Below are 16,069 nucleotides of genomic sequence, written 5' to 3' on the forward strand. Positions count from 1 at the left end.
CGAGAATAAAACACGATTGACGCCAGACGCCGGACATTAGCGTCAGGCGCCGGACATTAGCGCTAGGCGCTGAAGGCTAGCGCCAGGCGCCAAGCCTTAGCGCCACGTTAATGCTTGTCGTCAGGCGCTAATAATCAGTATCACGCGTTTTCTTAATTTTGATAAAATTTAGCCGTACGAGAGGGAAAAATCGTATTTTCCTTAAAAACACTTCTTTTATTCTAATTAAAACTCTAAAAAGTCAACTAAAGTCAATTTATCAATGATAATTGAATTAGGAATGAAAAGAATCTTCTAGAAGAATCTAGAAGACTAAAATAAATTCTAATTTCATTAGGAATGATAAATCAATATTAGGCCCTCCTTAAGATCATTGGGCTGCATATAAACATCAAATAGGGCCCAGTTTAGTAATTTGGCCATAACTTTCTCATTATTCATCGGAATTGGGCTTATAATATATCGTTGGAAAGCTCTTTTCAAACCCCATCCAACTACACCATTATTGGACCCTTGCCATGGACCAAACCAAACTGTATTGGCTGTTTTTTTTAAATAGGCTTTCAAAAACAGAGAGAAAGAAAAGAATTAAAAATTATCCGCAACACTAGACTTTCCACACTTTCACTTCATTCGATTATGATTCGACACAAAAGGTACTCATCACCGGGTTTGGTTTTGGGGAGATACAAATGGGTGTCTACAATAGTCTACCCCCCTTAAAAGAAGTTTCGTCCCAAAACTTAAAATTATTTAATAACTCGAATTAATACTCCAAATTATCTTAAATTGGTTAAAATTTAGTAAGTTCATGCACAACCTAAAGACTTTACTCAAAAGACTCACTTAATAAAGGCATAAAAAGGAAAGCGCGAAACTCTATTGCATTCTACCCCCCTTAAAAGGAAGTTACGTCCCCGTAACTTAACCACTCACCATGAAAAGTTTAGGGTACTTTTTACGCATTTCTGCCTCAGCCTCCCAAGTTGCTTCCTCAACCTTATGGTTCGACCATAGAACCTTGATAATCTTCACATCCTTATTTCTGGTGCTTCTGACTTTACTATCTAAAATTCTCACCGGTCTTTCTTCATGTGTCAAACTCTCATCTAGCTCAATTGTCTCTGGTTCTAGCACATGTGCAACATCAGGAACATACTTTCCAATCTGGCTCACATGAAAAACATTATGCACCCTTTCCAACTCGTTGGGTAAGTCCAACATACATGCTACTTTCCCAACTTTCTGAAGAATCTCATATGGCCCAATGTGCTTTGGGCTCAGCTTTCCTCTTTTTCCAAATCTCATCACCCCTTCATAGGAGATATCTTTAGAAACACCTACTCTCCCACTTGGAATTCTACATCCCTGCGCTTCTCATCAGTATAGCTTTTTGTCTATCTTGGGCTGCTTTAATTTTCTCCTGGATCAACTTCACTTGCTTAATAGTTTCCTCGATTATTTCAGGCCCAAGTACAATAGATTCACTAATGTCACTCTAACAAACTGGGCTCCTGCATTTCCTTCCATACAAGGCTTCAAACGGGGCCATTCCAATGCTTGCATGATGAATATTATTATTCGAAAACTCAATCAAGTCTAAGTGGTCTTCCCATGAACCTTGATACTCCAATACACATGCTCTCAACATGTCCTCCAAGATCTAGATGGTCCTTTTAGTCTAACCATCAGTTGCAGGGTGAAAAGTTGTACTCATCAATAGCTTAGTTCCCATGGCCTTTTGTAAACTTTTCAGAATTTAGACAGGAACCTCGAATCACAATCTGAAATGAAATCTGTAGGCACTACATGATACTTCACCACAAACTTCACATATGCCCTTTCTAACTGATCCATATACCAAGTATTTTTCATAGGTATAAAGGTTTCAGACTTAGTTAATCGTTCCACAATGACCCAAATCGTGTCATTCCCTACCCTAGTCCTTGGTAATGCCCCCACAAAATCCATGGTGATCGAATCCTACTTCCACTTTGGTACTTCCAATGATTGAACCATTCCTTGTGGCATTCGATGCTCTATCTTCACTTTCTGGCATGTTAAGCGTTTTGCCACAAACTCTGCTACTTCTCTCTTCATGTTTCGCCACCAAAAGACCTTCTCCATATCCTTATACAACTTATCCCCTCCAAGATGCATTAAATAAGGAGAGCTATGGGTTTCCTCCATCAGTCTCTGCTTGATGTCCCCACGATGTTGTGGAACACACCATCTCCCTTTAAAGCGAATACTTCCCTCATCTACAATAATAAAGTCTAAAACCTGCCCTTTCTCAATCTTCTCTTTTATTGCCTTCAACTCCGAGTCTCCCAACTGACTTTCTCTAATCTCATCAAAAATAGAAGGTTTCAATGTCAAGGCATTCAACATCTTACTGACCTCTCCGTGCTCGATCACTTCTAAATTCATCTTCTGAAATTCCACACACAGCTGGTCTGGTAAAATCATCATATTCATCAAATGGCTGGTCTTCCTACTTAAAGCATCAGCTACCACATTAGCTTTCCCCTCGTGATATTGGATATTCAAACTATAATCTTTCATAAATTCCAACCATCGTCTCTGTCTCGAGTTCAAATACTGCTGAGTGTAAATGTACTCTATACTCTGATGATCTGTGAACATTTTACAAGTTGCACCATATAGATAATGTCTCCAAATTTTTAAAGCAAACACAATCACAGCTAACTCAAGGTCATGGATTGGATAGTTCACCTCATATAGTTTCAACTGTCTCGAAGCATATGCAATGAACCTCCGATTTTGCCTTAAACACAACCCAATCCAAACTTCGATGCATCACTATACACCTCATATTGCCCACTTTGATCAAGCAAAGCCAACACTAGTGCCGAGGTTAACTTATATTTCAAGGTTTGGAACACTTGTTCACACTCCTAAGTCCAAACAAACTTACATTCCTTCTTCATTAAATTCGTCATGGGCCTTGCAATCCTCGAAAAATCCTTCACAATTCTTCGATAATAGCCTGCCAATCCCAAGAAACTTCGAACATTTGACACATTCTTGGGTGTTGGCCATTCGCTCACTGCATTGATCTTCAAGGGATCTACTGAAACTCCTTCCTTAGAAATCACATGACCAAAAAAGGCTATCTTTTCTAACCAAAACTCACACTTCGACAGTTTAGCATACAACTGGTGCCCTCTCAAGATCAACAATACTTTCCTCAAATGATCTTCATGCTCCTCCCTATTCTTGGAGTAGATCAAAATATCATCAATGAAAACCACCACAAACTTATCCAAATATGGCCTAAAGATTCAGTTAACCAAATCCACGAAAACTACAGGTGCATTAGTTAACCCAAATGGCATAACTGTGAACTCATAATGGCCATAATGCGTCCTGAAATCACTCTTGGGAATGTCCAGCTCTGCAATTCTCAACAGATGGTACCCTGACCTCAAATCTATCTTGGAAAATATTCCAGCCCCTTTCAACTGATCAAACAAATCATCAATTCTAGGCAAAGGATACTTATTCTTGACTGTCACATTATTTAACTCCCGATAGTCTATGCACAACCTCAGACTTCCATCCTTCTTTTTCACAAACAACACTGGAGCACCCCATGGAGAAGAACTAGGTCGAATATATCCTTTATCCAACAAGTCATCTAACTATGTTTTCAATTCCTTCATCTAAGCTGGAGCCATCCTATATAGGGCTGAGCAAAACTACCTGAAAAACCGAAAACCCGAAAACCTGAAAAAATGATCCGTAACCGTTTCAAAAATTAGGGTACCCGATCCGATAACCATAACAGTTCGGGTATCCATTCCGATAATTTTTAATCGGGTATGGTTATGGGTATCATTTTAAAATTAACGATTACCCGATCCGATCAGATAAACATTTTTTTTTCCTTTTTTTTCCCTACTTAAATCTATTAATATAAATCTAAACTTTTTACTTTACTTCATAATCACTTTATAATATCAATGATTAGTAATAATATTAATAATTTGGTCAAGAACATATGGTATTGTTTTTAATTAGTTGTAAATTATATCATAATAACTACATAATTAAGTTTAGTATCATTATTGGATATCTTATTGGGTACCCGATAACCGATCCGAAAATTCGGGTACCCGAACTTATCAGTTCCGGTTATGGGTATCAGTTTTAGTGATTTTTGGTTATCGGGTACCCGAACCATTAGTACTAACAGTACTGGAACCCGTCCCATGCTCACCCCTAATCCTATATGGAGCCTTCAAGATAGGTCCAGTCCCTAGTAGCAATTCTATGGTTAACTCAACATCCCTTACTAGTGGCATACTTGGTATCTCATTAGGAAACACATCTGGAAATTCCTTAACTATTAGAATACTCTCTTTAATCTCATCCTCCCTTCCCACTTCCTGAACACTACACATGTATATAGGATAACTCTTCCTGACACAATTCCGAAATTGCAAGGCAGAAATGATTTTGATCCCTGAACTCTTCCCTTCCTTCCTATAAGTCACTGTCACATTACCCGGACCCAACAATTTCACTTTCTGAGCAGCACAATCTATGTGATCCTTATACTTTCCTAGCCAGTCCATTCCTAAAATCACATCTAAGTCTTGCAAATCAAACTCAATCAAATCTGAAGGAAATTCTACTCCAGCTATGGTGATAGGTACCCCTTTATGTGACTTAGAATAATTCCTCACTTCCCCAGCTGGAATAGAAACATCTAGAGACACTAACAATGAATCTCTAACTTTAATCTCTGGACTAGAGATTTTGAAACAAAAGAATGAGACACACCCGAATCAAACATGACTCTAGCATTCAAAAAACAAACAAAAAAATTGTCAATTACCACATCATTAGAAGCCTCAGCCTCACGACGATTCATCACGAACACACGACCCTTAGAGGCCCCTCCTGCACCGCTACTGGTTCCATTCCTTTGAGCTGATCCATTGGTCTGGGGTTGTTTAGGTCGGTGGGTTATTGGTCTCCTGGACTTTCCCCATCTTAACATCCTTCTCCTTGGTGTAGTACTCATACTCTCGATGCCCCTGTTTCTGACAGTAATGACAAGTCACAGGGTTTCCCTCACAGTCCTTCCCTGGGTGGTTTTTCTCACATCTCTTACCGAAATAACTTCTCATAGGTATGGTGTTATTTCCATTCCCGTGATTATTATTTCCATGTCCATTAGCTCCCTTCCCAAGGTTTCCCATATTGTCCCTCCTGTTGAATTGCCCATTTCCCCCAGAACTCTCCCCAATCCTAGGCCTATTATCAACTCCATGTGAACCCACATCACTCTTCCTTTTCCCTCCAGCTGAGTTATCTAGCTCTCTCCCTCGGATCCCATATAGGTGGGCAGCTCTCCCATAGACTTTATCTAGTGTTTTAAAGGTTACTCCTCCCAACTTCCCCTGAAGACTTAGGGTCAAACCTTGCTCAAACCTTTGGGCTTTCAACTGCTCCGTGGGTACTACCTCAGGTGCAAACCTTACCTACTCAATAAATTTATTATAATATTCATTAATGGTCATATTCCCCATCCTCAGATTGGTAAACTCCATGCATTTCTGCTTCTTCAGGTAGGCGGGATAAAACTTGTCTCTTATAGCCTTCTTCAATTCTTTCCACCTAAAGTTAGGGGTTTCTAAAAGCCTAGTCCGGTTTTGACTCCACCACAGATCAACTTCTTCCCTCAAGTAATACACAACTTTATTAGTCTTTAATTCTTCAGGACAGTTAATGGCATCAAACAGCTCGTCAAATTCCCTTATCCAATTCTCCAAACTAGCAGGATCCTCCTTCCCAAGGTAAGTGGGTGGCTTTGCAGCTTCCAGCTTCTTAAAAACTTCCCCAAATAGATCTAAGTCGTTGCTACGATTCCCCTAACTCACCAGCTGGCTCATGCTTTGAGAAATGGTAGTTAGCTTCCTAAGAGTAGAACTCATTTTGGAACCAGTGTGTCTACTGTTTCCGGCTCTTGGAGACATCCTGAATAACTTTAAACAACAAATACACATTTATTATATAAGAAAATTTCATAAAACTCTTATTAATAATTGAAAATCCATATTTATCCACATAGGCTTATTAAAATAATTAATGTATCTTGTCACTACAAATTCTTAAGGGCCTCTAGTTGGCTTACAAAACAAAACAATTTGCTACTAACGGAAGAAATCAATCAATTATTATTCTGAAGTTCTACTCTTGGTCTTAGCTTGCTGGATCATCTTTCTGGCCACGTCACCTGTGTTTCCTGTGGAAAGCTGAGGGGAATCAGGTTCTAAAGGTTTAGCCATGTGGGTTGGATTTTGGTTACATTCAAGCAAGAAGGTAGGATAAAATTCACTATAAGTTGGGCTACGGCACGAGCCATAGCTAGAGTTGTGGTTTGGGCTAACATAGGGGCTAGGGTTACGGTTTGTACTGTGCTTTGGACTAGATACTCGACCTCTTGGGACAGGGGGTTCAGGAGAGTGAGGTGGGGATTCAAAGTCGTTTGGGTGAGGGATTTCTAAGTCATCGGATGATATATAGTCAAGATGCAAACGTGGAGGTGGTAAGGGTGGCATATCATAGTTTAGATTATTTAACTTTTAGACTTCTTGAGGTGTAAGCCGAAGTTCAGCAACTATTGGTCTTGGGATTCGGCTCCAGTCAACTTCGGCGAAATGTAGGTCTGCTTTAAAATTGGTTAAGGTTCCTAGACATTTTCCTTCATGCATATAGGCTTCAATATTCCACAACCTATTAGGTTTAATTAAATTTCTATACTTTTGGATTAATATATTATATTTAGGTGCGTTAGGTAAGTGAACTAAGGCCAGTAGGATGATCCATGGTTCCTCAATCATAAATTTCATATTCCTGTGTCTTTTTATATCAGTAGCATGCAAAAAATGTCTGTTACAAAGTCACGCACAGATATAGCATCCGATTTTACTAGCCTTTGATCAAAGAAATGTCTTCTAACAGTTTCCATCATCTGTGATAACACAAACTATTTAAGTAAGCAATTCAAATTTCCTTAAGAATAAATCCAAAATGAAAACCAATGGAACCAAAATTCCATAACCACACAAATAACAAGACGACCCTAATTATACTTAAACTAATGCACATAAGTTGTTTCTAAAATCGAATAGTTTCAATTTATTTTATTTTCAAAAATAATAATGTACTCGATTCATGATATTAGACGGTCGAGCCCGCGTCTCCCAGGAAAGTTACCTACAGCGTCGAGGAGAGCCTTTCCTAGACAAAGATTCATACCCATTATAGGCCTTCGAAGAGAACCCGAACATCCTTTTCTCAATAATCTTTCCAAATAAGAAAATAGTTTTTATAGAAAATAATTTTACTTTCGAAGAATGCTAAAATCTATCTATCCTATATGCCCATCTTAATCTACCCATAAGTTTTAATTCTCAATTTTAATCTTTCTTAGACCCAGAAATCTGATACCACTTTGTAACACCCCCAAATCTCCCTCTACGTAAAAACTATATTTATACGTATACAAATACCGTAGATATAGACTTGGGCGTATTACCGCCACGTTAAAACGTAAGGCTTAACTAATTACTCAAATTGCAGTGGAAAAATAACTAACTTTTATTAATGAGTAACCATAATAACTGTTTCATAATAATCCAATAAAAACTCCACACATGATGAGTGTCATTTATGGCACTGATAGGGTAGTCTTTTAGGGTTATTTCTTTCCCTTTTTCATGCTTTCTTCTCTTATTTTTGGTCCTTTTTCCTTAGGTTTCTCTTTCTTCTCTTTTCTTTATGGTTCTCGTGTTTTCCTTTTATTTGGTTCTTTTTCCTTTTATTTCCTTTCTTTATTTGCTCGGGTAGGTATTTGGAGAATCACCTTTGCAAAGGAATCGAGTTGGGGCCTTAATGATCAACTAAGGAAGAAGCATTTGGCTAGAGAGGGCTTAGAGAGGCCTTGGAGAGGCCTCGGAGAAGTCTCTAAGGTATTTCCAGCAGGCCGCGGGCGCGGGTCAGTGGAGCCTTGGGCGCGGGCTTAAGAAGAGCAAATTGCAAGATTTTGGCAGGAGCTTCCCGCGGTTGCCCCGCGGGCTCTTCACGGGCGCGGGAAATCTGGAGAGGGCGCTCCATCTCAGAGAGACCACGACCCCCTGATTGAGTTTTGGGAGCAGGGGATTGGCCGCGGGCGCGGCATCTTTGGCCGCAGGCGCGGGTCTATCTTGCCGCGGGCGCGGGTGCTGCCCAGAAAGCCCGCGGAGGGTTCCGTACCCATTTCTCCGCGGCCGCGGATTCATCGAGAGAGACCGCAGGATTTGCCGGTTTCTTCTTTACCTATAAATAGAATTGTAATTCCTTTTCAAAAGGGACTTTTTTATAATATTTCATTAGCTTAGTTTTAGAGAGAGAATTTAGAGAGAAGTTAGAGAGAAGTTCTTGGTTTTGTATTTGTAACTCAACATTTGATCAATCAAGTTTGGATTTCTTCATTTTCAATCATCAATATTAGTGAGAATCTCTTCCTTCTTTCATCTTTTACTTACTTGCTATTTGATTTTTGCTTGTTGCTTGTTCTTCTTTGGATTTGAATTTGATATTGTTGAATATTTTGATTTCTCTTAGATTTTGATATAGAATGAAGATTAATGCAATTTCTAGTTATTTGTTCTTGAATTTCACCATGATTAGTGAGTAGATTAGTTTCTAGGGAAAGGGGGAAGCATGTTTGATTCATGAAATTGCTAGTTGATGCTTTTTGATTGATTGATTTGTTGCAATTAAATTGGTTGACATAGTTTTGCATGTGATTGATTAGACTAGGAGTGATCACCCTATAAGATTAATCTAGATTGCATTGCAACTCTTAATGACATGAACAATTGAATTGAAAGTTGCTCTAATTGATTGGGTTTTCTTGTGATTCTTCTTGATTTGCCTTTCATAGTGACACCTAGATTGGCCTATAGGAGATAGCATTTGAACTCTCTTGATTGCTACTATTGTCTGTCCATTGCAATACTTGAATTAATTGATTGAGCTCTAAACTAGCATTATCATTGAACTTGCATGTGGAACCCATATCCCTAGTGTTTAGACCTTTGTTTTAATTGATTAGACTTGTTTTAGTTTACCATAGTGCCAACCATAATCTCAACTCCATCTTCGAGGTAGCTTGACTTAGACTCTAGTTTTCATCATTGCATTCCCTAGGGATCGACCCTTAACTTGCCCTATATTCATATAAGGTTGGTTAGGTGTTTACAAATTTTGTTTGACTTGGGGGAAGGGTAGATAACGACATACATTTTCCTTTTGTCAACACATAACTAAAATTAAATCCTAACTATGTGATCCCAATCCCGACCCTAGTATGCGCACGAACAACTCCACACTTGAAATCAAGAATGCTTACCAAAAATGATAAACAGGGCGAACCAAAACAAAAAGGAAACGGATTAGCACAAATGCTAAGTACGTATAAGTGCAAGGCATGTAAATACTTTTACTAGTCAAACATGTTTTCGAAATAACCATTTAACTTGTCACAAGTCACTTTCAAAATTAGACTTTCTAAAATTAAACCTTCCAAGGGTAGTAATGTTCATCAATCAAAGCTTTCCAAACCAATAGATTTTCAATTTATAAACTTCCAATTTTAAAATATAATTCCAAACCAATTTTCCTCACCTAAGTGTGCACACCCCCAAGAAAGTTATAATATAATCGAGGAAACACCAGAACATACAAAGCTCATGGTCTTACTTAACCAGTCCCGGGTAGAGGGACAATTAAAATATCAAATACTCAGGCTCATAATGAGCTGCAAATTTTTTATTAACTCAATCAAATGATTTATAAATTAAACCAACTTTTATTAAATCAATCAACACTTTTAGAGATCAAACCTTTAAATCATAAAATCATATATTTTAACTCGTCTTAAAAATCATTAACTTAAATATTCATATGTAACATTTATTCAAACAACCATTAAAACGAACATTTACCAAATACACATTCAAAATTTTATCAAGGACCTAGGCACCTATACGTACCTTGATCACGAGAACAAATAAGGTACAATCACTAAACTTGACCACGATCGGGGGACTCCTCCTACACATTAAAATAACCTTAATTAATATAAGGTTAACAAAACTAACACAAAACTATAAATAATATTCTATTTGTGTGTGGACTACCTAAATATTAACCTTTATAAGATCAAGTCTTGTTAACAAGTTATTTTAGTATCAAAATAACAATCTTATTATCAAAATAGTATTGTTAGTATCATAAATGGATATTAGAAAACATAATAATAATAATAATAATAATAATAATAATAATAATAATAATAATAATAATAATAATAATAATAATAATAAAATAATAATAATAATAATAATAATAAAATAATAATAATAATAATAATAATAATAATAATAATAATAATAATAATAATAATAATAATAATAATTTACGATAAGTAAGGGAATATGAAGAGTAGTATGTATATGTATTGGCAACGGGGTAAGGAGGGAAGGTGCGTATTGCACCTTACTGGCAGCGGATAGCGTCAAGCAAGGACGGCAGCGGAAAGTTGTTTCCGGCGACAGTAAGGTGGCGGCTAGGGTGGTGGCAATACTTGGTTGTGGTTGCGGTGTTTAATCAAACAAGAAGGGAATATAGGAGGGCGTGAGATTGAGAGTAGAGTAAAGAGTTTTCTGATTTTTGGTGTGAGGAATTTGTGAAGGGTTGAGGGTCTATTTATAGTATTTAAGGGTGGAAAAGATAGAGTTCAAGAATGTATAGGATTAGTGTGAAAACTAGATAAGTTTGGTTAGTTAAATGAACTTGAATGCCATTTAGCCTAGATTAATTTATGTGAAAAAAATGAAAGATATTAGAGGACAAAGTAAGATAGGTGTTAATTGGTTAGAGAAATAAGATAGAAGATAAATTAGGAGATTATATCACTTAAGGAATTAAGGTTGAAGATAACCATCTCCAAACACACGGCCAACTTCTCTTTTTTTTTTTTTTTTAAATAAATGAAAATCATACTTAAATAAGTAATTAACAAATATAAATATTTTAGGTAATATTAAAACTAAGTTAGTTGTAAATCATATTAGATATTATCTTTAAAAACTCTTGAAATTGCTAATATAAAATATAAACCGACCTTTAAAAGATAATTAAGCCTATATTATTAATTTAGAAATCCAAAAATAATTAATTATTCAAATGATTAAATACTTATATTTGGCGCCAAAATTTAAAATTCATTTTGGCTCAAAATTAAATAACCTGCCAAAATATTTTCTAAAAATTCAGGGTATTACAACGTTGGCCACCCATTCGGGGTATTTGGATACCCTGATAAAACCTGCAGTTATTTGTTTTTGAAATTCTTCTTTTATTTTAAGAGCTACGTCGGGTTTCATTCGACGCAACTTTTGTTTTACAGGTTTCATTCCTGGAATTAGTGGTATGGTGTGTTAAGCTATTTCTCTATTAATACCTGGCATATCTTCATATGACCAAGCAAATACATCGATAAATTCTTTAAGTAGATTAATCAAATCAGTTCTTTCTTGTTCATTAAGTGTTAATCTGATTTTAACTTCTCTTTTAATGGTTGAATCATTTGATATATCAACCGTCTCAGTTTCCTCAATTATCGGTGTTTCTTTTCAAGTGTTTCCATTGCTTTAATAAATTCTTTATCATTTTCATTGTCAGCTAAGCAATGCTCGTCATCTTGGGTTAAAGAAAAACACGAGGAGTAAGCAGAAGAAGACATATTATTGAATTCGGAAATCATTACATCAAAAAGGGAAATGTCCTTAGGGACTTGATTGCTAACTATCCTAGGAGTAGAAATAGAAGAAGGAGGGGGTGCTACGACTAAAGACTTGGATGACTCTACAGGAAAAGACTCTAACTCTGACTCTGAATCTGACTTAGACGACTCTTCGAACATCGGTCCTTGTCCTGTTGTTATGGAGATTTTCCTTCCACTTGGAGTAGTCATATTGACCGTCTTGCACCACCCTTGTACTGATCCTTCTGCTGAAGTGATGAGCTTTGAAGGGTCAAAGTTCTCGCTTTGTAAGACCGTTAGGATGAGCGAGGAGTTATCCTCTATGTATCTCGGCTCATATTTTTCTCGCCCAAATAATAATCCCATGACATCAAAGTCAAAGCATGGGGGTGCTTTCTCCTTGTGGATAGGTGTTGGGATTTCATCTAGAAAGTAGCAATCTAAGAAAATTTCGAATCCCGGTTGCCTTATGTCATTAACACTAAGAGGTTCGAGAAATTCATAGCATGGATAGTCCTCTCCTTCTTTTATGAATTGTCCATTAAGAGTATGAGGATACTGATCCATTTGGATGCGAGCGTTCCTACGCGCCTTAGACCTTTCTTGGGCTCGCTTAAGATCTTCCCGAGTCAGTTCGAAACCAAGTCCGAAAATATCTAACTTAGGGAGGCCAGGTAATTCGAGCTGTTTTGCTATCTCTTTCTTCTTTCCTAGAGTCATTCCAGGAAAACGCCCTTATCTCTTAAGAATAGCATTTACTGTCATATTGAAGTGGGGGTCGTGACAAAGAGGGGTCTTTTCATCCTCCTCGATTAAGGAGACCTCTTCATTAAAGCCCCACAAGTCTTCATCATCTTCATCGTGATCCACATTAATGATCGGATTTTCCACAGTTTTAATCCTTATGGATGAAGCATCGATTGTGATAGGGATTCCTCCAACTATGGCTTTTACCTGTTGGTGAATAGATGAAGGGACGACCTTGAGGTCATGAAGCTAAGGGCTTCCCAACAATAAGTTGAATGAAGCCTTAATATCTACCACTTGGAAGGTAGTAGCATGTTCTATTGCTCCCGCCGTTATATTCTTAGTAATCTTACCAAGAGCTTGGCGACGAGTGTTGTCATAAGCTCTTACTCCTTGCGTTGACGGGGTTAAGTCTTCATCCCTTACGCCTAACATCCTCGCAGTTATGAGGGGACATACATTAATCGTCGATCCATTGTCTACAAGAGTCATTGGAACGTTCATTCTCTAGCAAACTATTGTGAGGTTCAGTGCCTTGTAATGTTTGTCACCTCCTGGAGGTAAATCTTTATTAGAAAAGGTGATCTAGTTGATATCACTAGGGAGATCACTCGTAAGGAAGTTAGCCAACCCCTCAGGAGTGGTTTCAGAATCTATCCCTATCTTGTCCAAAGTATTCATTACTGCCAACCTATGTTCTCTAGACGTAGATAGGAGTTGCCATACATTCATCTTGACCTTGGTCTTTTTGAATTGCTTGACAATATCATTGTCTTCTATGATAGGTATGGGAACTTGCTGCGTAGTTGGTATAGGTTGTGTAGAGACGGAAGGTTGCGTTCTCCCAGATCTTGTAAGGACGTCTATTGTTGAATCTTCTTCATCCCCAAAATTGCTTATTGGATATATGCCTGAAAGTGGAGATTCTTCCATATCCTTAAGATAGACGTCTTCATCATCGCTGTCCCAAACCCCATGAATGCTAATATCTTCTTCTTCTGGGATTTGAACTAGCTTCTTATCATCAATCATTTTCTGAATTAAATCTTTAAGTTTAAAACAGCTTTCAATAGTATGTCCCCCTGATTGATGGTATGGACAATAGAACCTATCTGTCCTCTTTAGAGATTCAAATGGTCTTGGTTCGAGAGGTTTGACCTTACCACTCTCGGAGAGCATTTGGAACATTTTAGCATAAGTAGTCACAATTGGAGTATAGAGTTTGTTACTCTTCTTGGGTCTATCAATTACTTGTAGAGGGAATGTTTTCTTCTTTGTGGGTGGAATTTTATAATACTTTCTCTGAAGCTCCTTCGGTTGTTTCTTTGCAAATTCAAGAGCCTCACGTAGTAAGTCTGTTCCTTCCCACATGGACCATATAAGCATTTGCACGTCTTCCTTGCTTGCTAGTTCTAGAAAGTCATCTATGGCATTGAAAAAGATTTCCTCCTCTTCTTCGATAGCATGAATTTTCTCAATGGGTTTGATGAGGGATGAGGAATCAACCTCATTTTCCTCATCGAAGATGGCCAAGGAATGAGCGAGAGGTGAGTTGTCAATGCTTGGCTTCTTACTAGGGCAATGGTAGTTTTTTGTTATCAATCAAACCTTGGATAGCTTATTTAAGCTTCCAACAATTCTCAGTAAGATGGCCCCTACCTTGGTGATATTTGCAGTACGCATTGGGGTTCCAATTAGCTGTCCTCTTTTCAACAGGTGGGTCCCCAAATGGTCCAATAGGAGTTATAAGACCTTTTGCATTCAGTCGGTCAAATGCGGTGTCATAACTCATACCAATAGGAGTAAAGTTTCTCCTAAATGGTATCTTTTATCCTTGGTTGTTCATAGCAAGGACTTCACTCAAATTAAAGGTGCTAACATTGTTTGAGTGAGTGGTTTTGGAAGAAGAAGGATTGTCGTTCTTCTTGCCTTTCCAGCCACTGTTGGAGTTATTATTAGCAGCTTTTAGCTTAGCAAGGTCGTCTTCAATGTTAATTCCAATGTCATAGACGGCCTTGAAGGTGTGTAGATTATTTTGATATTTCAGATGCTTGGGGTACTTCTCTTAAAGGTTCTTGATGAACAACCTCACAGATTCTTTTTCGCTTGGTACTTCAATCATCCTAGCAGAGGTTTCTCTCCATTTATTGAAGAAAGAAGTGAAACCTTCATTCTCTTTCTGCTTAAGTATTTTAAGTTTCCTATAATCAGTTTCAACTTGAATATTGCACTTGTACCTATCAATGAAAGCGTTTACTATTGTCTCCCAAGTAGAGGTTTTCTCTTTGTCAAGGGAGAAGAACCATTGTTGGCAAACGATTTCAAGAGATAAGGAGAATAAAGAAGGAAATACTTTTTTATCAATACCCTTAAAAATCATTATTGTTTCAAAAGCTCTTAGTGTAGGAGATTATAGGTACTAAATTGCAGAAATATATGAATCATATTCATAAAGCACCTAAACCAAGGATCTCATGCATAACACATAAAGAAGTAAGAATTATACCTTTGAAGCGTGATTCCACAAGTGATCGAACAAGAACAATAAGGAGAACAAGAACCCCACGTGTGATTCCTCTACTTATTCCACGAGCACGGATTAAACCTCCACTAATGCTAGTTAGTTGTGACTGAACACTTCAATCAACCTTCAACGGAGATTTGAGCCACGAACACACCACAACACCACTTACTCGCCACCACACGCGCCACCCACAAGGGAGGGCCGTACGGATAGGGAGGAGAGAGAGAGGGCCGAGTAGTGAGAGAGAGAGAGAGAGAGAGAGAGAGTTAGGGTTTTGGGAAGCTTGGTTGGTTGTGTGACAATTTACAGTATGTCAACTGTTGTTTCATGCAACCCTAGGCATGGTTTATATTTATAGATCATACCTAGAAATAAAACCATGTCAAGCCCAAAACCCATTAGACTCTTCTAACTATCCAAGCTCAATTATCCATATGGTATGTCATGAACTCATGAGGCCCAATAATGGGCCTCTAACTTGTTTAACCCAATACTCTTATGTGTGACCTTGTAGGATCCATTCTATAAGGCTTTGGGCTATTAAGTTAGCCCAAAGATCAATTGTCATATCTAGCACCAAACATTGACAACCCTATAGAATGAACTAATTATCTCCATAATCGTGATCCTTGATATATCTAGTAATTGCACTTATCGAAGACATAACTCCTTCAATCTCGCACTTGTCTGAGACAAGTGCGCAATACTCAAATTCCTTAAGTCAATGTGTGTCGATTTGTTAATATGATTGCATCTCATGTCGTGATCATATTAATCTACAAACTATGTAATGCATCATGTAATGCATTTGAGCATGGCCATGCATTTTTTGAATTCTCCCTCTTCAAGGGGCCAAGACACATTCCTAATTAAATAGGTAGACTCAATTCAATCTTGTGGCAACCAAAGCTCCCAGTCAACTCATGAAGCAACCGGGAAACACCCTTTAA

The 16,069-nt window shown here is 37.7% G+C and overlaps 1 protein-coding gene across 1 annotated transcript; it reads right to left on the minus strand.

The window, feature by feature from the left end:
* Positions 1-924: 924 nt before the first annotated feature.
* On the minus strand, positions 925-1,308 carry LOC145642839 (uncharacterized). Its single transcript, XM_081694005.1, has one exon. It carries the CDS (start codon positions 1,306-1,308, stop codon positions 925-927), a length of 384 nt encoding a protein of 127 aa, XP_081550131.1.
* Positions 1,309-16,069: the final 14,761 nt, after the last annotated feature.

Source organism: Chenopodium album, chromosome 8, assembly GCF_948465745.1.
Source record: "Chenopodium album chromosome 8, dcCheAlbu1.1, whole genome shotgun sequence".
In the NCBI taxonomy this organism is placed as follows: Eukaryota; Viridiplantae; Streptophyta; class Magnoliopsida; order Caryophyllales; family Amaranthaceae; genus Chenopodium; species Chenopodium album.